Below are 23,230 nucleotides of genomic sequence, written 5' to 3' on the forward strand. Positions count from 1 at the left end.
TCTCGGAAAAGTGCTGCAACCATTGGGAAAATTCTGGACTTGTTTTCACCCTTTAAGATTTCAATGAAGGATAGAAAGACATGACATTCATCTCGAAATCGTGCCTTTACCCTTTTCACAAAAGTGAAAGCTTCTTCTGATATCGATACACAATTAGGAGTAGTGGATGTGATGGTGATTTCATATCCCTTTGGCAAGAAGGTATTGAAACCCATTAGTAAATCTGGATGCCCTTCAAATAAATCTTTTACCATCTCTATCAAACTTTCTAGATCTAGTCTTTGGGTTCTATAGCCTTTCAGCAGTTGAATGAAGTCTTGGTAGCTTTTCTTTTCGTCTTCAAGTACATCCCTCACTGCCTTTAGATATGCGAAGTATTCACTTCTGGTAGGTTTTCTGATACCCCCTTCTGTTGTCTTATTGATCATCTTGGACTTCCAACAAAACTCTTCTCCTTCTTCTGTAAACAAAAGCAGTCCCGGAACCATGTCTGATCATCAAAACCCTAACAGAATCAAAATCAAACAAAACCTGCTGTTCTAAGACGGCAAAACCTAAATTAAGGTCAAGAAAAAAAGTGATAGGTTCGAGAATTAAGGTTTTCTGTACGTATGAAGAGGATTGTGATTGCTTGTTAAAGAAAGTAGGGATATCAACATAAGAAAATCCTAAACGTATGAACGAGAAGAGAAAAGTGTCTTACTAGTTACACTACCAGAGACGAGCTCTCCAGCTTTTTCCACCAAGTCACAACCCTAACGGCCTACCCTTAATATAGCTAATTAGTCTCCTAAATAGGAAACAAATAACATATTCAATCCAAATTTCATTAGATATGATCTTACGTACTTTGACGGCGGATTAAACCATGTTTGCTTCGTTTGGTTTCTGTGACATGCAAAATTCTAACGAGTGAATAAATGTCTAATTTCATCATAATATTTCAATCTTCGAATTCAATGTAGTCACACAGTCGCCTTCTATTAGGCTCTCACAATTCCCTGAATCTATTCCTTATGTGAGGATGATTATGAACAACAAAATGTTCCATAATGTCGACATTGTAGTGATGATCTCGACGATAATGAAAATGAGATGGCAATTGCTTCGAGTTTGTTTTCTTTTATGCCTTCAAAATAAAAGAATGTGTAATACTGGCAAATAAGTTAGTCTGTTCTTTAGTTTCTTCAAATCCTTTTTGTGCATACTGGGAAATCAACAAGACTTTTTTTCTTTGAATAGATGAAACATGGTAAACTAGAACTTTCAACAATATCAAATGAACATAACTGTAATGCCAACACCAGAAATCATTCAGAATCAGAATCTGGATCGATATCCACAATATCAGGAATTGAGTCTGAATCCGAATCATTAGTCATCTCGTATGCTTGATATGATGGAGGAAGTTCCATTGCCCTTCCATATGATTCTTCACCAATAAGTTCGCCCATAGTTTCATCTCCATTTCCTCTAATATCCACATTCTGAATGTTTGCTGCTACAGTCTCCTGCTCCCTTCCCGCTATATTTCCTTTGCCTAATGAACCGTCTGCAGAAAGAACTTGCTTGCCATAAACTGCTGGCGTTTTGGATGGTTCTCCAATATGCATAGTCTTGCCTAGGTTATTCCCCGGTGCTTCCGTATTTATACTGGTTTCAATCCAGCTTGAGTACAGTTCATCGTGAAATAAATCAGGAGCATTATCCCCAGTTCCCTGAATATCAGTTGAATATGAGGCTCTGTGCTTCAGACTGTCTACTGTGGAATTTACTGGGTACTTGTAGCAAGCTCTTTCATCAGTGCTAGTCATGTTGGAGAAATCTGCCAGTGGGAGCGCCCTGGGATGTATAAGCACCTCTAAGACTAAGAGAGCATGAGCACAAAATTCAGCAAGTTCGGTACCACTTTCAAGCTTGCCTGCAAAACCACTTCAATTTACTACGTCATTAAGGAATTATAAAAGTGCAAGCATAAAAAATTAAGTTGTGATTCATCAAGAAACAGCTACTAATTTATTGTGACACTAAGACAACGTATTTTTATAATAATACCAATTTCTTTTATCTCAGGGACAAGCCCTATTTTCGTTTTATGTTACTTCATCCATGCTGTTTAGATTGTAAATAGGCATGGATGAGCAACCTACCAGGCAGATTGTAGATAGTGATGAAGAGTTAAGAGTGCACCACTATCAGTCCAAGTTCTCTACCAGATTTTGTACCCTCTATTTGCTTCCCCTTTTTTATATTTGTTTTTGTTTCTCTTCCCTCCTTTTGCTATAGATCCTTATTTGTTTGCTATTGACCATAAGAAAATAAAATAGAGAGAACAAGAGCACAAATTCTGCAAGCAATTACCTCTACGGAATAGATCAAGACCCTGAGCTAAGTATGGGGGGCGGACAAGAGATGAAGATAAAAAAGATGCCAAAAGTGCACGTAGTGCTGCAAGCTGTATATCACACGAAACATCAGTAGGTTCATTTGGATGATAAATGCTTGCACTCTCACCAGCAGGTCCTCCTTTCAGAGAATTTGTAGCTGTGTTGATAAGAAGAAGATCAACATCTGACCGCCATCCTTCAGATTTGAATACACCATCCTGTTTTAAAAGAATTAATATACATTTACACTCATATGTAACTCTATTGAGTGCAATTGGAATGACCCAGAAGCCAAATTGATCCATTAGGGTAGATGATCTTTCCAGGACCGAGCCCTTTTATATTTGGATTTTGGATAGAAAATAAGGGGAAAAAATCTGGGCAGATACAGCAAACTCTTTAACCAAAGGAAATAAAGATTACAAAGTTGCAAACAGTTGGAGTTAAGAATCACTTAATTGAGATTTTTCTTTTTGTTATAAGAGATTTCCACCCAAAACTAACGGCATAACACTGTCGTGGCATTTTGGATTTTTATTAATTGAAAGTTTTGATATGGAAATCAACAAGGCTGAACAGAAAGAAGTACATGTGTGAAAAGATTTCAGAAAATATGGTAGAATTTTTTAATATCTCAAAATCAAGCTGACAAGCTTGTCCCTAGAAATCCAAGCTAAACATTTATGACATTAAATCCAAATAGTGTCTTTATACTATAACAAGTTACTCAGAAATGTGCATGGATTCATTAATGTTTTGTGGGACAATTTCACTGATGAAATAGGAGTTGTTACTCATAGCCTCTACAAATCTATCAAAATATCGTATTTAATCAGAATATTCAACCCAACATTCTTTATAAAGATGTCGAGAGCACATACCACAGTCAGAAGAGCTTCTAACGCCTCAAGTGCAGCTATTTGCACAGCAATTGAACATCTTGTATGAGTCTTGGGGGTTCCCACCTCCAAATTACTTGGGTTATGCACCTCTTGAGATGTCATTGAAGTTCCATGCTTCCTCTTTCTATTGGTAGGCTGAGGTGTTTGCAGCGATTCTTCAGTTGGGGGCTTTGTGCTGGCTCTACTCTCCGTAATAATGGGATTTAAATCAAGAATAGCACTGTTCACAACTTCCTGTGAAAGGCTTACTGCCACTCCTGGCAAAGATATAGCTCCCAATTAATAAAACTATAACTTCTAGGATAACGACACTAACGGTACTACTAGTTAAGGTTACAAGTGAAAGCAAGATGCTTTATCTAAGGGTGCTTGCCTCAGCTAACTTATAAGGCTGTACATACTAATTGGGCTCTAGATGGATTAGGAAGCAGGACTAGATAGCACATATGCAAGCTTTCCCAATGTAGGCAGCAGGACTAGATTATGATTAAAAATAAACTTTCTGAAGTTACTGCATACCGACACCCGCAGATATCAGCAAAATCCTTGTGATTGAGTAGACCTTGACCCTCAGTTCCGGCAACACACATCTCTTTAAGTACACTGAAAGCAAACGCACGATATGGGCATCATGCGGTAAAACTTGACTGCAAAAGAGATAATATGATTAAAAATCAACATTCTAATGTGTCACAAAATTATCTCTCCTATGTGGCTATGTTGAAAAGAGACCATGCAAATTAAATATGTCATTATGAAATGTTCAAGAAATAGATATTATTCATATTAATGAACAGATATTCATTACTAAGACAAGAAAAAAGCTTGACCACGCCGTACAGGACCCCCCCCCCCTCCCCCCACCCAAAAAAAATTACAAAAAACAAATAAATAAATAAATAGAAAAGGAAAGTCCAAATGATAAAGGCCCCAGAATGAAAGCATTATTGCATAATTATATGACAAAGACCGAGACACCCCATATTATAATTGCAGGATACCTGCGCATGCCCTTAAAGATTCCAGCAAGAAGGTCCAAAGTATACGAGTGCAAGCGTGGAAGTTCCGAACAAACAAACTCTTGCTGCATGGCAGTCATAAAGAGCCGCAGGGAGTGTGACAAGGAGCCGTCCACATCCATCACTCTCTCAATAAGCGCTAATAAGGAGTGAATAGGAGCAGTCACCTATTAGTGAAATACATTAGCTTGTGTAGAATATCAACTCAATTTACATAATTCAGGAAAGACAGAAGAATAGTTGTAAAATAATTTAAAAAAAAAAACAGAGCGTTGTAGCTTAATTTTAAAAAGAAAAATATTAGAAGTGAATTCAGCTTAATCATGGAATCAGAAGGTAGCTACAAAGATAAAATAGGAAACCTGAACAGGGTATGAACTGGTTAGCATTGTAGAGCAACTTAATAACAGAGAAGATACGCTGGAGACAAGTGAACTATGAGACTTCTTTCTTGCCTCCACTGAGGCTTCTCCCGTTAATGTATTGCCTCCTAAAGGGGGAGGGGGATCTTTCTCAGGAGGAAGAAAAAGTCTAATACCTTCATGACGTTTAGTTTCTGCAATTTAAGCAAATATGATAATGGTAATTTATGTTGACACCCGCAAAAGCACAAATAGCTATATCACAACACAATGTACCTTCCTCAAAACCCTGGAAAATATCATTTAGATGACGATTAATTGACAATAAAATTTTCTGCATCATTAATGACCAGCTTTCTTCATCTCCTTTTGATTTTGGTAGTAATGCCAGGCAGTGAGCAAATTTCTGAGATAGTAAATACCACACATAAGTTACTAGGGATATCATAGTAAGGTTGCTGACTCATTATTTTTCCTCAAGAGAAGCAAACAGGAATTTACCTTTAGCATACTGAAACTACAGTTTCCGGACAAAATTTTGGAAGCAATAGCATCTTCAACCTGCATAAAACATATTAAGTAATTACTTGGCGTTAGTCTCACAACTATGGGGTTCTCAAGAGGTTCTGATATTCAAATTGTTTCCAATAATATACATTCTCTAGCTTTATTCATGTAAGCACTACAGCCAAAGCAATTCATTTGACATCGTCAAATATGACATATGTACAATAAACTTCCAGCTTCTATTGGACCAAGTCTTACAAAGATCATTTGTACATATTGAAATGCATCAAATGACCCCCAGGTAAGTAATACAGTATGAGTATTCAGAATGTACACTAATTGGTATTTTTTATTCAATACTCCAGAGGAATAAACAATTACACATGTCAAACAATTGGAATCGATTATTGGTGCTGTTATATAGTCACAATTCATGAATGACGTAACTTTTCTACATTTTAGCATAAATGGCAACTGACTTCTCTAAGAAGAGAAGATAAAGCTCAAAACAAGTGGAACAATTACAAACTGTTGTATATAAAACACACATTCCAAAACCCTTGGAAGTTGATCATAGTAAAATATTAAACTAAGTTATGCATCATATGTTGCTTGAAATGTACTTGGGATTGAAACTTTTTTCTTTGAAAGCCACAACATATTATCTATGATGCACGAGTATGGGTACGGGTACGGGATATGGATACGGCATGACACGGGATACGTTCTTTTTTAAATTGTAGTGTTTTGGATACATTTTGTAAAATAATATTTAATATATATTATATATATATTCTAAAATTTAATCAAACAAGCAATTCAAGCACCTAAATTCCATCAATTTTATAATAAACATAAGTTTATAAATTAAATACTTAATAAATTCAAGCAAAATAGAAGATACAACAATGAAATTGGCCATTAGACTCTCCACCTAATTGTAATTAGTAGTTTAGTACTATAGTAATTCTGAGTTTTTAACGTGGCAATGACAATTATACCCCAAAACGTATCCAAAATGTATTTTGACCGTATCTGGTGAGTTGACTATATAGTACATATTGTGGGTGCGTATTTTCAGCCAAGGATACTTAAATGTAGCGTATCCATACCGTGCCAATATCCGATACGGGTACGATACGGGCATTCAATTTTTCCCACGTATCCGTGCATCACAGCATATTATATGTTCACATGAATTGTACATTTGTGATTGATAATATATAGTGCCAATAAAGAAATGAAATCAGAGGTTCTGCAATGAAAATAAGAAACTTACACTGTCATAATGACGACTGATGGAAATTGGAAAGAAAGATATGAATATGCATAGCAATCGAACTGCTTCTTCCTGCATGTACACAACAAGACAGCATGAAGGGGAAAACCAAAACAAGTAAAACCAGACGACAGACTAGGATATACAATAAAAAAATTAAGGACCAAGCCAACAGCTACTCTCAAATTAAAATAGAAGTAATCAACTAGTTCTCCATAAATTTTTTTTCTTTAAATTAAGCTCAATATGAACCCTCAACCATCTGCTTCAACTTTGCGATCACACACCAATGAGAGAAAGACATATGTGTCCCTCCAAGGGCTTTGAATTGAACTTCTCAACAACGGTTCTGCATTGCAACATTTGTACCAACACCATATTTACTCCTCAACAGCCTGTACCACAAAGCATCTTGCCCAAGAGGGAATATCCATAACAAGTTTCCTAGTAAAATTCCCACCCCAATGCGTCTGTTCTCCTTGCTTCTGACCACCTACATATTCCCATGGGACCTAGATTTTCTTTAATCATCTCCATTCTTCCTTATTCAGTATAAACCCTAATGAGTTATTTTCAATTGTTTTTCAGCCAAGTAAAAAACTAAAGCCACAAAACAGTTCAGTTACTTTTAGATGATTTACCAACTTCTTTTCTTCTTTTTTTCTTTCTTTTTTTGAGGAAAAAAGATATATTGTATTTATCTACAAATTGTAGATCTATAAGTTCCCTCTCAGGTCTCAAGCTATATGCAATAAAAGTAAAAGAAAAAAAATTAAGAAAACAGATCCCCTTGCCTATGCCCTCTTGAAAAACAATTGAACATGCTGGATACGTAGTTATAAACTAAGTCTTAGAACATGCAATTGAAGTTCTATACAATAATTTCATGTCAAATAAAAATTTTACTTACTAAGAATAAAATAGTTGGTGCCTAATGAAAAGTGTATTAGTAGCTTACCCAAACAACCTCTGAGTGATTATCATCTAACAACATCAAAACTGATGGAATGAGTTTCCATGCATGGGCACTTCCATCTTTCTTAACACGTGAAAATCCACCCAATCTAAAAAACAAAGGAAAGTGAGTCATTAGAGCATCATTATCATTTGTCCATATCAAACATTATTTTTTCTGTATCTAAGTACAAGACGACCGATGCAGTTCCAACTGAAACATTTAGGTTACTAATGCTTTGGATAAAGTTTTGCATCCAAGATCTAATTTTTAGAAAAACACAGAACAAGCTTGATGATTAGTTATATCTCTGACATATGAAAGAATTAAACAAAGAATTCCAAAATATAGCTTAGGCATGTACGATGCAAATTGTGCGTATGTTTGTGCGTATGTTTGTGTTTGTGTTTGTGTTTTGTGTTTGTGTTTGTGTGTGTGTGTGTGTGTGTGTGTGTGTGTGTGTGAGAGAGAGAGAGAGAGTGAGTTAAACCTTTTGCTATGAATTTTATGTCTCATTATGATCCAAGTATAAACTAAAAAAGGAAAGCATTCATAATAGAGATCAGATAATGTGTTTGGAAAGCATTCACAAGTACATGAATAACGATATACAACCTTGTAAAGAGATCTGACATTGAAGCACAAGAGGCCACCTTCACGAATTCAGAAGTTGTTGGGGACTGTTTAGTCAACAAAGAACAATGGAATAAGGTGGGTGAAGCTGCAGAACAGACTTCAAATTACAACTACAGTTCAAGGTACTACAAACTTCATTCACCATAAAGGAAAAATATAAGTTCACAAACTGAAATGTTTAAGATCCATCTCCTTCGCATCTATTTAAACAAGATCTCATGCATGCGTAGAAACTTATTATATTTTCTATCATGAGATCCTAGTCCAAGCATTATGGAACAAAATGGGTGGTGTTTCTGGGACCTAAATTTGGATGAATTACATTTGGCTTTTCTTACTGTATATATAAAGAATATCCATTGTTCCTATAACTGTAAGTTTGTAAGAGATGGGTCAAATTCATGGGCCATGAACATACTCCATCAGTAATGAGTTCTTCTTTTTTTCTTTTTATGAGAATGAGTAAAGACTGACGGCAGAATTGTACAATTCTTCTTCCACTGGCATATGACTAAAATGAAGAGTCATAGCGATAACATCAAAATAAATGTGCCACTATTTTAGTTCAAAGGGAAATTCCATACAGGTGATTCAAAATGTCAACAGCATATAAGCTAACCATGCCAGACTCTGAAATCTGCGAGACTCTGAAATCTATATAACATTTATAGCTCCGAAGGTACTTAGAGATTGTAACGTTCCATTGAGGATCAGAACCAAAGTTGACAAAGGCATTAAGGATGTAATCAAAGAGTGTTGTATCTTATGATTAGTAATTATCTTAAACAACAGTTTCTCAAAATACAAGCATGTAGTCATCACATAATGATTATTATGCCAAAGAAAATTATCCATTTGAATAAGTATTTATTTAAAATCAAATCAAATTTTTTAAAGATAATAATAATAATTGTTAGGGTACCTGAAGAGGTGATAAAAGTCTCTGGTACCAAAGAGGGTATGATGCCACGAAACGATCAGAGCTGCATTCCTGACACGTCACCCCTAGCAAACAAATTCCTCCCCAGCATTTATCTGGCTAAACCAGGAGAATATAAGCAAATTAATTAACATTTAAAGAAGAACAAGAAGTCTTAGACAGTACAAATAACTTGTCCATAACTTTGGCTTACATTGACAAGATGAGAACATAAAAATGCCTGCCTGAAGTACAATCAAATAACTCATATAGAAATTGTTAGGATTAAATTCGTCCAATAACTGCTAAAATATCACTCGTAAAGTATAAAGTTTATGTCCATATATCTTCTATCATAAACCAAACTCGGAAAATATCAGTACTACAGATAATACGTGATTGTGTGGTTCCTTATTTGGCTTTTCTACACAGTGTACTTAGGTGTTGTCAAGGCTCAAAACAGTTTTATTCAACATCCTAATCATAATCCATCAAATCAGGTCAGCTTTCTCCTATTAAGCTTTGTGAGTAGACACCTCAGTTAACCATCAAAACAATCTCTGATAACCGACTGTATCGCCTCCTCCTATGAATCTCACAAGAGGCTTTCGAGACGAGAAACTAATCAACTATCAACAATTCCAGCAACTGTCTCACTGCAAAAAATGGTCACATTACTACAATCAAGGAAATGACAGGGCCCTCATCCTATTCACAGCACTAATAGACCATATCATACAGTCAATCACATTCCGAAACGATTCGACAACTAAAGTAGCACATAAAATTGAGCTTGAATGGAGACATTAAATAAGGTGAGCGCAATACCAAGTCGCTGGAGACGAGGAGCAACAAGCGGTCGAGCCAGGAATCAACGGCGGATCTCCAGGGAGCGATGAGCTTGAGGTCCGTCGGATCCAGAGCGGACTCGGAGAGGAGGGAGTGGGTTTTGATCATGTAGACGAGGCCGGAGAGGTCGAGGGAGGTGCGAGAGGAGGGGAGGCTATCGTCGGGGAGGTGGTCTCGGATGAGAGAGTGAAGCAAGCGAGGCTTGAGAGAGGAGTCGTGCATGTCCTTCACGTGCTCGAACGCCGACGACATTGGAGCCATTACTGGTTGAGTTTGAGAGAGTCAGGTGAGGTTGAGGGTGGTGAATTTGAATGTCAAGTAGAGTTTATGTGGTGGTGCAGAAAACGTGGAGAGAGAGAGAGGGGTGGGTTTTGGAAGAGGACAGCCCCAGGGTTTTAGACCGTTTTGGCTTCGGTGCAGTAGGGTTTTATCACTTTATGCGACTTCAAAACTATTTGCTATAAAGTCTAAACAGATATGTTCACGTGCACAACGCGGATCCGTGGCGCAATGGTAGCGCGTCTGACTCCAGATCAGAAGGTTGCGTGTTCGATTCACGTCGGGTTCAATCCCTCAGATCCTATTATCTTTTTTATTTTTTCTATTTGTAAGAGAATTAACACTCTTTTCTCCTAATTGGTTGTAAAATAATAAAGAGTATTTTTTTTTTTTGGAATGCAATAGAGCTGTAACAACTGAAAGTTAGATTCACTGCTGCAATTACATTGCTCGATAGTTAGACAAACTACACATTCAACTGATATCTAATTTGAAAATGTGGCTTCTAATCATGTATTGTGGCTTCATCTTCCTCTGGTTTCACGAAGAATTCGATATAAGCGATTCGACTTGGCTGCTGATATCCGGCAGAGTCTATGCGCGGGTGGGAAGTAGCTGGTCTTGCCACTGAAACTAAGTGCTGTACTTTCAGCAGTCCACCTCTCCCAATAGTCAACTTGCTTCCTCTGTTCTCTTTAATTACAGTGCTGGGGATGTTTGAAGTTGTTGCTCGAAGGAACTTGTATTTATACCTAAAGATACCAGGGTAAGACCAACATGGTGAAAAATGTGGAACAGTGGAAGTGCAATGCACGGTGAATGTATTTATTCAAAAGTTATGCAAAGTATACCTGTAAGATACGTGACGATCACATTGAAATGCAACCAAGAGATCAGTATTGACATGGTATTTAAAGTCTATCTGCAAGCAAGAGAAGCATACAAGAATAAGAAAATTGTACTCATCATAGCAGATTCTTGATTCCATGTATGATGGACAGTTTGGACACAGATATTACCTGTAAATCTCCATGGCCTTCACCTCTGAAGGTAACAGTAGGAGGGTTTGGTTGTAAACTGATCTGGATGCTTGAGCCAGGCCATTCAAGATCATCAATTGCTTCTTTCAGTGCTGCAGACTGGTGTAGATTACATGTAACGCAAAAGAAAGGTAAAAGAACCTCAACATAAATCAAGAACGTATCCAATGTGTAAAGACATTCATGTTTGAGTTCAAATCTTCACCAGACATTGTTCAATCATAAGTGAAAACATAAGTCTTTACTTCACAATATCATGAATTGTTATTTTGTCAAGAACTAATGCCAAATACGCCACAAGTGGACATGTGAAGAAGATCCCCTATTTTACTCGTATCTGTGGTACTCTTTACTTTCTCAACAGGGAAAAATTAGTAATTAACCTTTCTGCTTACACTAGATTGATCACATAAGGAACACCAACTAAATGACATCTACTATTTAAACATACATCATCATCTTATTTATTAACAGATGTAAACACATGACTCAGCCACACACAAACACATGCAAAGTCCACATGAATCCTTCAATCATGTTGAACATTCAGATGCCTTGCCATACCTCAAACTTTATGATAGCAATACAATATAAAGGTGGTAAACCAATATAAACCTCCTTGACAGAAGTTGAGTTGTAGATGTTAGAAATCAATTTTTGAAGATACTGTAAGTTGCTTTTACACATTGCAAACAAGTTTTACCCAAAATTTTCAAGAGTATATGCACTCTTGTCACCACAACAATAGTTAATGAATAATGTTAAAAAGTTGTATATTCTACCTTCAGGCACTAATATGCCATTTGTAACATGTAATCAAGCAGATACGAGTTCAAAGATCTTAAACTCTAGAACTGAAACATTTTTGCTAAAAGCTTTTCCGGGGATGCCTTTGTTGAATCATGAATACATTTGAAGCCCAAAACAAAGCCATGAATGGTGTATATTTTCTTCTAACCACTCATAACTATTTTAATTAACAACATAACAAATACTAATGATGAGCATACCTTAACAGTAAAAGAGATCGGGGTGCTCCCTGCAGGTTCAAAATTGTAGTCCCACGAAACTGTATCTGGGATCCTTGTCCTGATCTCAGCATAAATGCAAGATTCCAATGAATCCACAGACCTACCAACCAAGAAAACATTTCAATGACCACATGCATGACATTCCATATAATGAAAGTATAAATATAGCACAAAGCTCTATATTCCCTTGCTGTCATACTTGCGCACTATTCCCTCAAATTGATCCCCCCCCCCCCCCCAGCAGTTGTTCACCTTTTATTTTACATTTCAGAAAGAAAGAAAAAACAAACAAACTCACTCATAAATTGATTTCAGACTCATTAACTAGACCAAGAAGCTGCGACATTCGATTAAAAAAAGAGACATGTGAACATACTTGACAAGAAGCTGCATATCAGGACCAGGATACTGAATCTCAATTAAGCTTGCTTTCCCAGGAACTGAAAATGTGTTCAAGCAATCCACAAACAGGCCCAAACTCACTCCAAACCTGGGCCGCCCATGACCTTTGAATTCATAACGAACAAACAGCTAACACAAACACAAACACAAATCTCAATTTTCCATTCATTTACCAGAATCCAACACAATTATACAGCACGTAAAATTATAAACTTACCTCGCGCTGCAGATACACTTTGGCCTGGAGGCAACCGGTTTCCTCGACAATCAAAACGGCGCCGTGCTCCGATAACTCCACGACGGCGTCCTGAGCGGAGAGGAGGTGATGAGAAAACCCTAGATGAGCGAATTGAGTTGGGGAGGGGGACTGACCTGATGGCGCTTCCATCGGACGGTGGTGAAGGCATCGACCATGCCTTGGACGTTGTCGAGCTGGCACACCAGATCGGGGGCTTCCTCTGCCTCTGATTCCAACGGCGATGCCGAGGCGTTCATTTTTGGTCACTTCTCAGTTCCCACTGACTACTTATGGTTTTTGTAGAGAGGCAACAAGGCCACAGAGCGGGAATTTTCCTCCTCTCACTATATACAGTACTGTATTTGTACTGTAGTTTTATTTGTACCTCTAAAAATTACTATGTATGCCTCCAACAAATTTTTCTATTTGTATTTGACTTTATCAACTATTATAAAAAAAACATATAAGAATAAATTAATAAATATAAAAATTAGGAGTAGAGACGGGACGAGACGGGACTTATCTCACGTCACATCCCACTCTTTTTTAAATCGAGACGGGATCAGGACGGAACAAGGGTTTTTAAGAATGCATCTCACTCGGGATTAATCCCGGTTGGGACGGAACGAGATCGGGACGGAACGGGACAAATCCCACCTTCCTATGAAATTAAATAAAAACCTATATTTTTACTTTTTTATTAACAAAGTAACATTTAATAATAAAATTTTAACAAAAAAATACATATTATGTTCAAAATATTATAATTTACCATTACTATTTAAGTTGATATAATTTTGGAGTTATTAAGAACATAAATTAGTTTCATTTTGATACAAATATATAAGAATTTTTGAGTTTTTATAAATTAGTACTAATGCAACTTATTTTATTTCCTATGATAGTTTATATATTAGCTGTGCCACAATTGCATATTTATGACAACTAGCTAGTATATACACGTCTTAATTAGTCTTAGGAGATATAATGTAGCTACTTATATAGTTGGGTATTAGGCTTGCGTAGTGCTTCATGCTTTGTGCGAGCTTATTTAGATGTATTGAACGACGATACTTAAGTGAGAGTTTGTCTTGCTTATGGTGTAGCTAGTTCTTGCCTTTTTGACAATTATCTAACGCACTGAATTTCACTATTAAAAAATGGAAGAGAAATTAAAATACTTTTTTTGAATATAATGAAAAATTAAATTCATATGTAATCAACTCGGCGATTCTCTAGAAATGAATTTTTGAATTCCATTGCGACAGACATGATCGATCAATATATAATAAGCTTTTTGGTGACCATTTATTTTGTTTAAATGCTTGCATTAGCAATCCCCTAAATTGACTAAAAAAAATATTAGAGGACATTCCTCGAATCTATAATATAGTAATTAACAAGAAAAATATTAAAGGATATTCATCACTATGGATTTATATTTATATATACATTTACGTTTCTAAAAAAAAGGACATTTTGACATGTTTTATGGAAATATGGTCTACCAAAATCTAAAATAAGAGAAAACGTTTAATTTGTAGTAACTTAGAGCATCTCCAGCCGTTGTGTTATATTTAACACGTCAACTCAACGACTCTTATTTGACGTTGTAAAATCCCTCCAATCCATTATGCAATTACATGTGTATTTGACATTGCCTCTCTTATGTCAAATTTGACATAGCTCATGGCTTCTGCCAATTCTTTTTTTATTTGTATAAACACAGACTCTATCACTGCTGATCTCTCTTTTTCACGTCCTCGTCTCCGCAACGAACAAAAACCACTCACAACCCAGAAAATCATCAAACAAAACCTATTTTGTGTCAATTCGACAATCGGCGCTGCCCTTGGTTATAAGCGATGAGCTTGACCTGACTAGTTATAAGTATCTCTAGGCGGCGCTACCACTCCCTCCGGTTAGAGTAGGGTCGCAGTTCGAAGAGGACGGTGGAGACGAACCAAAAATAAATCTACAAGCATGGAGAGCAGGCTTGAGAGTGGGCTGGCTTTTCCATATAGGAAACTCAGTGGAGGACCAAAGCTTGCGGAGCTCCAGGAGGCGGGGGGGGGGGGGGGGTAGTGCTCATAGGAGGCATTGAGATATTGGATTGGATTGGAGCTGCGCGGAAGGAGGTGGGATGGAGAGGTGGTCGAACTTATTGGAGATTCTAGGGTATAGCTGGGTATATCTAAGGAAACCATCTTTGCTTTGCAAGTCCTTAATTACTCATTCAACAATTTCTCTTTTTAGTGTAATGTTAATTTAGGAAAAATATCATGATTTCTGCTTTTGTTGTATATAGATACAATTATACAAATGCTTATCTATACGCCCTCATCATACATGGTATATGATCCCTTTAAATTGTTGGTTAATCAAACCTTTCAATTGTTGGTTAGTTGAACAATGCCTCTAGACCACAGAGTTCTCATGTAGTCAGATTACGTCGTTCGTTGTACGGGTTGAAACAATCCGGAAGAATGTGATACAATCGATTGCACAAGTACTTGAAAGAGAGAGGTTATAAGAATGATGAACTATGCCCATGCATGTTCATACGAAAGACAAATTATGAATTCGTCATCGTTGCAGTTTACGTTGATGACATGAATATAATTGGTACTCTTGATGAGATTGAAGAGACCATGTCTTATTTGAAGTTGGAATTTGAGATGAAGGACCTAGGGAGGACGAAGTTCTATATCAGCCATGAGCTTGTTCATAGGGCTGACGGTATCTTAGTCCACCAGTTGAATTACACGATGCTTCGACATTTCAATATGGATCTATGCAGTCCATTGTCTACTCCCATGGTCATCCGAAGTCTAGATATCAAGAATGATTCATTCCGACCTAAAGAGGATGATGAAGAAGTTCTTGGTCTTGAAGTTCCATACCTTAGTGCAATTGGGGCACTATTGTATCTTGCTCAATGCACTAGATCATACATATATTTCGCAGTGAACTTATTAGCTAGATTTAGCTCCGCGCCTGTGCTACGTCATTGGAATTGAATCAAGCATTTGTTTCGATACTTGAAAGGTTCCCTTGACATAGGATTGTTCTATCCTTAAAATAGAGAAAACACCATGGCCGTGCCACCTCACATCGGCGCCGAAGGCAACCCCGACAACACCACCATACGTGGCAAAGCCGCCGCTGGCAGCACACCATAGTGCCGAGAGTAACAACCGGTCTCGTGCAACTCCTTCTCCCAATGCAAAGACTCCAAACAATTTATTAGTTGGTTATGCCGATGTAGGGTACCTCTCTGACCCTCACAAGGCTCGTTCTCAAGCCGATTATGTGTTTACCATTAGGAATACGGCGATATCTTGGAGATTCATGAAGTAAACTCTTGTTGCTACTTCTTCAAATCACGCGGAGATCATCGCTCTCCATGAATGTAATAACCCTCGTTTTCAAACATTATTTGAATTGAATTAAATTCTATTAAGTTGCGAAGTTTGATTTAAACCGAATATGATTGCTTGCAAAAGTTACGAAACGGGAACGGAAACGTTCCGAGAACGTTTAATAAGAAAACGTTACGTTTCCGAACGAATTTATCGACTTTTATTTCGTTGCTCGGTTGTGAAAACTTTCTTCACGGAAGTTGTAGAGCTCGTCGATACGAGTTCGTGGATATGTGACGCGTTCGAATCGGACGTCGGAGGTAAAAGTTATTAACGTCGGAAGTTAGTTTCCGATTTGGAAACTAGTATAAATAGATAATTATGGGATTAGGGTTTCCTTAATCAGAAACCCTCTTTTCCCTTCTCTCTCATCCCGCCGCTCTCAACTCTCTCTCTCTCCCCGATTTTCTTCTCCTCTCCTTCTCCGAAATTCTCCCCTTCGATTCGCCGTCTCCGAGCCGCCGTGAAGTACACCGCCCCTCTCTACGTCGCCGCAAGGTCACCCTCAGCCATCCTCCAGCCCGCTAGCTCGTGCCTCGCCGCCGTGAGATCGCAAGGACGCTGCAAAGTTTCTGCAGATTCCCTCCGCCGCTGCCAAGCTCCTCCGGCGCTCCCCACGGCTCAATCGAGGTAAGGGATGAACGAATCGAGTTGTGGTGTTGATGTTGTTGAATTTTTGAATGGATTTGTGGGAGTTTGAGGTGGGTTGGGGGAGAGGGGTACCGCCGCCTAGAGGCGGCGCGTGAGGGAGTAGGGGGCAAGCTATGGGTGGTCGGAGACCGTGGGGAAGTAGAGGAGGAAGAGAGGGTGGTTTTGGAGGCGGCGGTGGCGTGATACGCGCCGTGGTTAGCCTCGGCGCGTGGGCCCCACGCGCGGCCCGCCGGAGGTGGCGCGTGTGCCACACGCGCCGCCACGTGCGGCGGTGTGAAAATGTTTTCCGATAGGGGTATTTTGGTAATTTACTGTGTACGGTAAATGTAAATGTAATTTTTATTTACTACGGTAAATGTAATTAAATTTTACCTTCGGTAAATGTAATTATAAATTACTTTCAGTAAATGTAAAAAGTAATTTGTAAAAGGGTAATTTAGTAAATTTTATTTACTGAATTTGTATTTACATTTAAATCGTACGTATACGTACAGAAATACGTATTAATATTTATACGTACAGAAATACGTATTAATATTTATACGTACAGAAATACGTATTAATATTTATACGTACAGAAATACGTATATATTATTTATACGTACAGAAATACGTATATATTATTTATACGTACAGAAATACGTATATATTATTTATACGTACAGAAATACGTATTAATTGAGTATTGTACAGTAACCGTGAATAGTGAACAGTGAACAGTAACTTCGTATAAACCAAAATTGCTGAACAGTAACCGTTTATTACTGTTTTGGCATTTAAAGGTTTACGAAACGATTCTAAATTCTTTTCTTATTCTTTTAAGGTGATCATTAATCGAGGAAAGGAATTATCATCGGGAATTGAGGATTTACGCTCGAGTCGATAAGGTGAGTAAAATCTCACTGAATTTACGAATCTACCCTCGTGGTGATTCAACACTTTGCAAGTGTGTTTATCAAATGAATTATAACATGTATATAATTTAGTGGACTACATATATATAGTATAATGGTAATAGGTACATAATATATATATAGTTCATTAAATTATGTACTGTTATTAATTCATTAAAAATAGTCATTTCGGTGACGGAAAATTGAGCATGAGTATGTGAGAATATTGTACGTAATTCTTCAGGTGTTTATGAATTATGACATGTATAGGATATAGTGGACTATGTATATATTGTATAAATGGTAATAAATACGAATATATATAGTTTGCTATATAGTATACTGTTATGATTTTTATTGTGGTGATATCATGAAAGTTTTAAAACGTACAATATGATGAGTGATTATTGTACATGATTTTATCACGGAGAATGTAATAAAATTGTGATTTGTCTTCGGACGTGATTTTTGGTACAATATGATGTGAGATTATTGTACGTGTGTGGCAAGTCGGAACCTAGCCTTTGGCCGGGCGAAAGTTACGATACAGTTAGAGCTCTAGTCTGTCTGCCTTAGTACTGCATGCGAGGTAACGGGTGGTTATCTGCTCATGGGTACTCGGTGTATTTTGGATGTTGGGTAGCGGGTGGCTATCCAATATCAACGGTGTATTACGAGAGGGGTAACAGATGTGTACCAGCGTTCTTGGTACCCGTATTATAAATGCATTGGGTAACCAGAAGGGTTACTTAATTTCCTCATGAGCTTTTTATTTCATATTTCTTTGGGTCAACCAGATGGGCTGACCATTGGCTCATGGGGGCATTTATATTTGTTGTTTTGTGATCTTTCGTATATATTGATATGCGAACTGTATTTTGATTTTACTCATACGAGCTATAAGCTTACCGGGTTTGTGTTTACAATCCCGGTGCACCAATTCGATGGTGTAGGGGATAATTCTGCAGGTGCTGATTAGTGGAGGTTGAGTGACGACTACAGAGGCTCGAAGTCGTTCGGATCCTACTTGTGGTGAGATTTTAGCATGGATTCGTGTGTGAGGATTTGTGTATTTTCATTTGTGAGATTTGTGAGTGTTTTGTGAGAATTATTACATTTCCATCTTGTGTATGGATTATAATTTGGGTTGTAATAATTGGTTGTCTGAGTTGTATTGAGAACTCAGAATTGATCCGCTGTTACACTTAAATGATTTCGGTTTATTTGAGATTATTTGTGTTTAACGACTTTAGAATTTTGAGTTTTTAGGCTCGAAATTTTGGGGTCGTTACAATGAAGCAGTTAAAGAATGTGTTTGGCTACGATCACTCGTTCGTTATATTCATGATTCTTGTGGATTAGTCTCTACAATTGATCAACATACGTGCATTTATGAAGATAATGCTGCGTGCATAGAGCAGACAAATTTAGGTTTCATCAAGGGAGACAACACCAAGCATATTTCGCCCAAGTTCTTCTACAATGTTCAACAACAGAAGTTCTTGAATGTTCAGATCAATTAAGTGAGTTGAGAATCCAATGTTGCGGATTTGTTCACTAAGTCTCTGCATAAATCTACTTTTGTGAAACATGTGAAAAGTATTGACATGCGTCGTTTATCAGAACTTTAGAGTTTGGTAGACTTCAGGGGGAGTCTACATCACATGTTAAGATCTTTAAGTAGTCGGTGCGTTGCGCTTTTTTTTCCTTCGATTAAGCTTTTGTTTTACCTAAGAGGTTTTTGTTTTGCTTGACAAGGTTTTTACCGAGGCAACGTTGTGCACCATGCAACCTAGGCATGCGACACAAGGGGGAGTGTTATGGGAGAATTATTATTCTACCTTTGTGTGTGTCTTAGCCTGAATAGGTTTCCTGTTAAGAGATAGATTAACATTTCTGTAATAGATTAGGACTCCCAATTTCTATGGGAGTGTGGTTTTGTAATGCCCATATTTAAGCCTTCATATCATTCAATAAAGATACAGTTATTTCATCATGCATTATGTGTTAAAATACATAAATATGCACTGACAGTTAATTGTTTCTTTCATTGACTCTTGTGTTATTCAGAATCATCTGAGATTTTTGCTTCTACACAAAAGTCTGGTTTGGCTTCAAAAGTTGCACAATGTCCTCCTCCGAGAGTATGGGGCCGTGCACTAAAGCAACATATTGTCTTTCAAGCCGTCCAAGGTGTAGGTGTCCTCAAGGGCGGACCTTTGTTGGAGTTTGGGGTGGTTAAGACCCCCTGGGTTTTCCACATATAGGCTTTTACCATACATTAATTTACATTATTTGGTTAGTATACATGTCTCTATCAATAATGGACCCACATACAAAATTCTCCTCCTCAAGCCCCGATCAGGTCTTCATCCACCCCTTATTCTCAAATACATATTTTTTATTAATTTTAAATTTAAAGATTGTATTACTAAAAGCAAAAACAAACTCATAGTTAATTAAAAGATTTCTTAAACTAAAAGGATTAGGATCTAGACTCAAGTATGAGATGGTCCAAAACCCTAGCTTCCTAAACAGTCAAAATAAATTTCATTACTTATGTTAATTGTACCTTGTTTCATGCTAAATTTTATTGATGGAGCCCTCTTAGATTAAGAAAATAGCATTTTATTACAAAAACTAATAAGAAGTTAACTATAAATACTTTCATTTGTATTGTATTATGACGATTATATCACATTTGAAATGTATATTTCCTCTTTTTTCATCTCTTTGTATTTCCTAAACAAGAATAATGAAATCATCTTTCATTTTTTTTCTATTAAGTTTTGAGAAATTAGAGAAAATATTTTGGACCCCCCACACTCAAATCCTGGTTCCGCTGGGTGTCATGATGGGCAAACTATAATAGGTCTCTTTCGTAGTAGCCAATGTTGCTTCTGTCAATGTTCTCTTGAGAAGGCAATAGCGCAACAATAATAAGGGATAGATATCGTTAAAATAAAACTTCTACATGAGAATATTAAAGGTTGTAGCTTATAATTAGTATAGTTTAGCGGTAAGTAATGTTACGTAATTATTGATTCAACGGTGTTCTTAATGTAATCCCTATATAAAGATATTTTTATCATTTAATAAAATTACTTTTCTTTCTGGCTAATCATTGTTCTATTTCATGTTATCACATGCTAAAAGTCTAGTACTGAGCCTTTGGCCTAAAATTCGAAAGAAAAAGAAAACCCTAGACTTTTTTCCTAGCCGGCCACATCTTTTCCTAGTGCCAGTCGCCTCCCTAGTGCCCTAATGAAATCTTTTCCGGGCTTCACCGGTCGCCGAAAAAACCTTTCCACCACCACTCCTCGGTGGTGATATATAGAACCCCATGTTCCTGGATTGCATACTCCATTGGGCATTCAATCTTTTTTCAAAAGTCATCTCTCATCGAGAAGATCTCGACCTAGACCTCAACTTCGATTCATCTTCATCAACACCAAAATCAGCTGCCACAATGACCTTGTAGCCATCACTGGCAGAACAAATCCCAAACCATGATATAAAAGTACTACATCACTATTATGTTTCGTTGGAAATCCGGTGCAGGTAACTCAGGTAAAGTTCCTAACAGAGGGTTCATGATGCCAAAGTGTTTATGGTTTTTTGTAGATCACACCAACCCATTGCAGGACTCTAGTAGTATGACATGTTCCTCAAATTGTTAGAGTTGGCATGATAATTCTCTGACATAAGACTTGTTTTCAATTCTTAATGGCATTACCCGAAGACACAATTTAACTTATTTAAAAGTAGATATGATTTGCGAAATCACCAAAACCATGTAGAGTGGGTTGGATTAGGTTTGGCCTCTAATATGCATCGCATCGCACTCCATGGCGCCCACCTCCATGATGTAACAATCTATGCCCGGTTTCAATTGTAACTTGCTTCTATATCCTACATTTTTCGCTTAATATACATTTGTTTAAAGAATTTTGCTTCAAAATTGTGGTTGTTAGTTTCTATTGTTGTTGTGAATGAATTAAATGTACATTTTAACATTAATCAATATATATATATATATATAGATACAGAGTGTTTCAGGTGCGGACGTCCCGATTCCGGCGATGGCACGCCGCAACGGTGTGGCGGACCAGCACAACCACACTACCCACCTCCCGGCAATCTCGCATGTGCCGGCTAGAGCTCCATCGGAGACCCACAGTGGCCGAAATTTGTAAAATTCAAGTTTCTGGGCAGATTCCGGCGATTTCGTGATTCTCGCTGCCGTGGCTCGCCGATGGAGCTCCGGCCGACACAGACGGAACCGCCATGAGGTGGGGAGTGCAGCTGTTGTGGTCCACCCTGCCATTGCGGCTTGCCGTTGCTGGAAACGCTGAATCCGTAAGGTACAGACGTCCACACCTGAAAATCCTCCTATATAGATATATACATACATCCCTACAACATGTATGGGAAAACATTCTTAGAAAAAAAAATCAAGGTGAAAAACTACGGACATTCTTAAAAGTTGAGCATGAATTAAAGATGATATCTCATATGAAGAACATGTTAATTAATGTACATGGTTTGTTCTTGATGAATTCTCTTTCATATTGGAGCTGAAAATTAAAGATAGTACGTCTATCTCATGAATCTGTTATCATGTATGTTACAATTAAATTAAAATTGCATTCTATATATATATTGGAAGTAAAAGAGCAAGGAGATGAATATTCATAAGCTATTAAAATGTTCATATATATATATATATATATATATGTCTCAGATTTGAAGTATACACAATCACTTTGCAGTCCTTCCCGCAAAAGCTTCGTTGCACACGTTGGAGGGATAGCTTGGTCTTGGTCTGTTAGATATGTAGATGATCAAATTGCAAATCTCCTGAGGAATCTTAATTTCTCCAAGCATCTCTGATACCACTTCCAGTTTCCCAGGTCACACTTTGTAGTGATTCCTTCAACGAATATGCTGAATTTGGCAAGTAACCAATGAAGAAGAAGGAGCCCCCCTAAGTCTATAACGTGTATATGTATGTACATTAATAACTTGACAAAATTGATAGCGAAAGAGAAAGCAGCTATAGCAGGTAGAGAAGTTTTACCCGTGGCATGGGTTCGGAAATGATCGCCCTCCTATTTTCCCATGCCATCCATTTCTATCGAGTGCTAAAGTTCTATGGATAAATTCACAATATAGTATTTCGGATCCCAAATATGCTTGAAGGTGTGACTGTGTTTGCACTTCTGCATTTGAGTTTCAATGAAGAGAGCAAAACTCATGAGCAAATAATGGCTTAGGGAAACAAGCGATACTCAATGTACTGAAGGTTGTCACTAATTTGAATCGATTGTCACAAAAAGAAAAAGAAGCCTGTATTCATTTTCAAAATTTAAATACCTAGCGGACAACGACTTTGAAGTTGGTTAAACAATACTTATAGTTTTCACAAATAGCAGAAAATGCATGCTAAATGTAAATAA

The 23,230-nt window shown here is 37.4% G+C and overlaps 2 protein-coding genes and 1 non-coding gene across 3 annotated transcripts; 1 reads left to right on the forward strand and 2 right to left on the reverse strand.

Moving 5' to 3' along the window:
* Window positions 1-1,161: 1,161 nt before the first annotated feature.
* Window positions 1,162-10,166, reverse strand: LOC126796171 (uncharacterized). The gene is made up of 13 exons (XM_050522936.1): window positions 9,795-10,166; window positions 8,970-9,086; window positions 8,027-8,091; window positions 7,415-7,520; window positions 6,457-6,528; window positions 5,172-5,231; window positions 4,947-5,076; window positions 4,671-4,864; window positions 4,291-4,475; window positions 3,809-3,936; window positions 3,269-3,546; window positions 2,362-2,605; window positions 1,162-1,921 (listed from the first exon to the last, which is right to left on the reverse strand). Exons 1-13 carry the CDS (start codon window positions 10,074-10,076, stop codon window positions 1,311-1,313), a joined length of 2,472 nt encoding a protein of 823 aa, XP_050378893.1. The 5' UTR covers window positions 10,077-10,166; the 3' UTR covers window positions 1,162-1,310.
* A 145-nt stretch (window positions 10,167-10,311) lies between these two features.
* Window positions 10,312-10,383, forward strand: TRNAW-CCA (transfer RNA tryptophan (anticodon CCA)). Its single transcript has one exon. It is a non-coding gene; the product is annotated as a tRNA-Trp (tRNA).
* A 119-nt stretch (window positions 10,384-10,502) lies between these two features.
* LOC126796182 (uncharacterized) lies at window positions 10,503-13,084 on the reverse strand. Its single transcript, XM_050522948.1, has 7 exons — window positions 12,940-13,084; window positions 12,785-12,874; window positions 12,542-12,696; window positions 12,145-12,265; window positions 11,114-11,233; window positions 10,946-11,016; window positions 10,503-10,846 (listed from the first exon to the last, which is right to left on the reverse strand). The coding sequence occupies exons 1-7, from the start codon at window positions 13,060-13,062 to the stop codon at window positions 10,600-10,602; spliced, it is 927 nt and encodes a 308-aa protein (XP_050378905.1). The 5' UTR covers window positions 13,063-13,084; the 3' UTR covers window positions 10,503-10,599.
* Window positions 13,085-23,230: the final 10,146 nt, after the last annotated feature.

The sequence above is a fragment of the Argentina anserina genome, chromosome 5 (genome assembly GCF_933775445.1).
Source record: "Argentina anserina chromosome 5, drPotAnse1.1, whole genome shotgun sequence".
Taxonomy (NCBI): domain Eukaryota; kingdom Viridiplantae; phylum Streptophyta; class Magnoliopsida; order Rosales; family Rosaceae; genus Argentina; species Argentina anserina.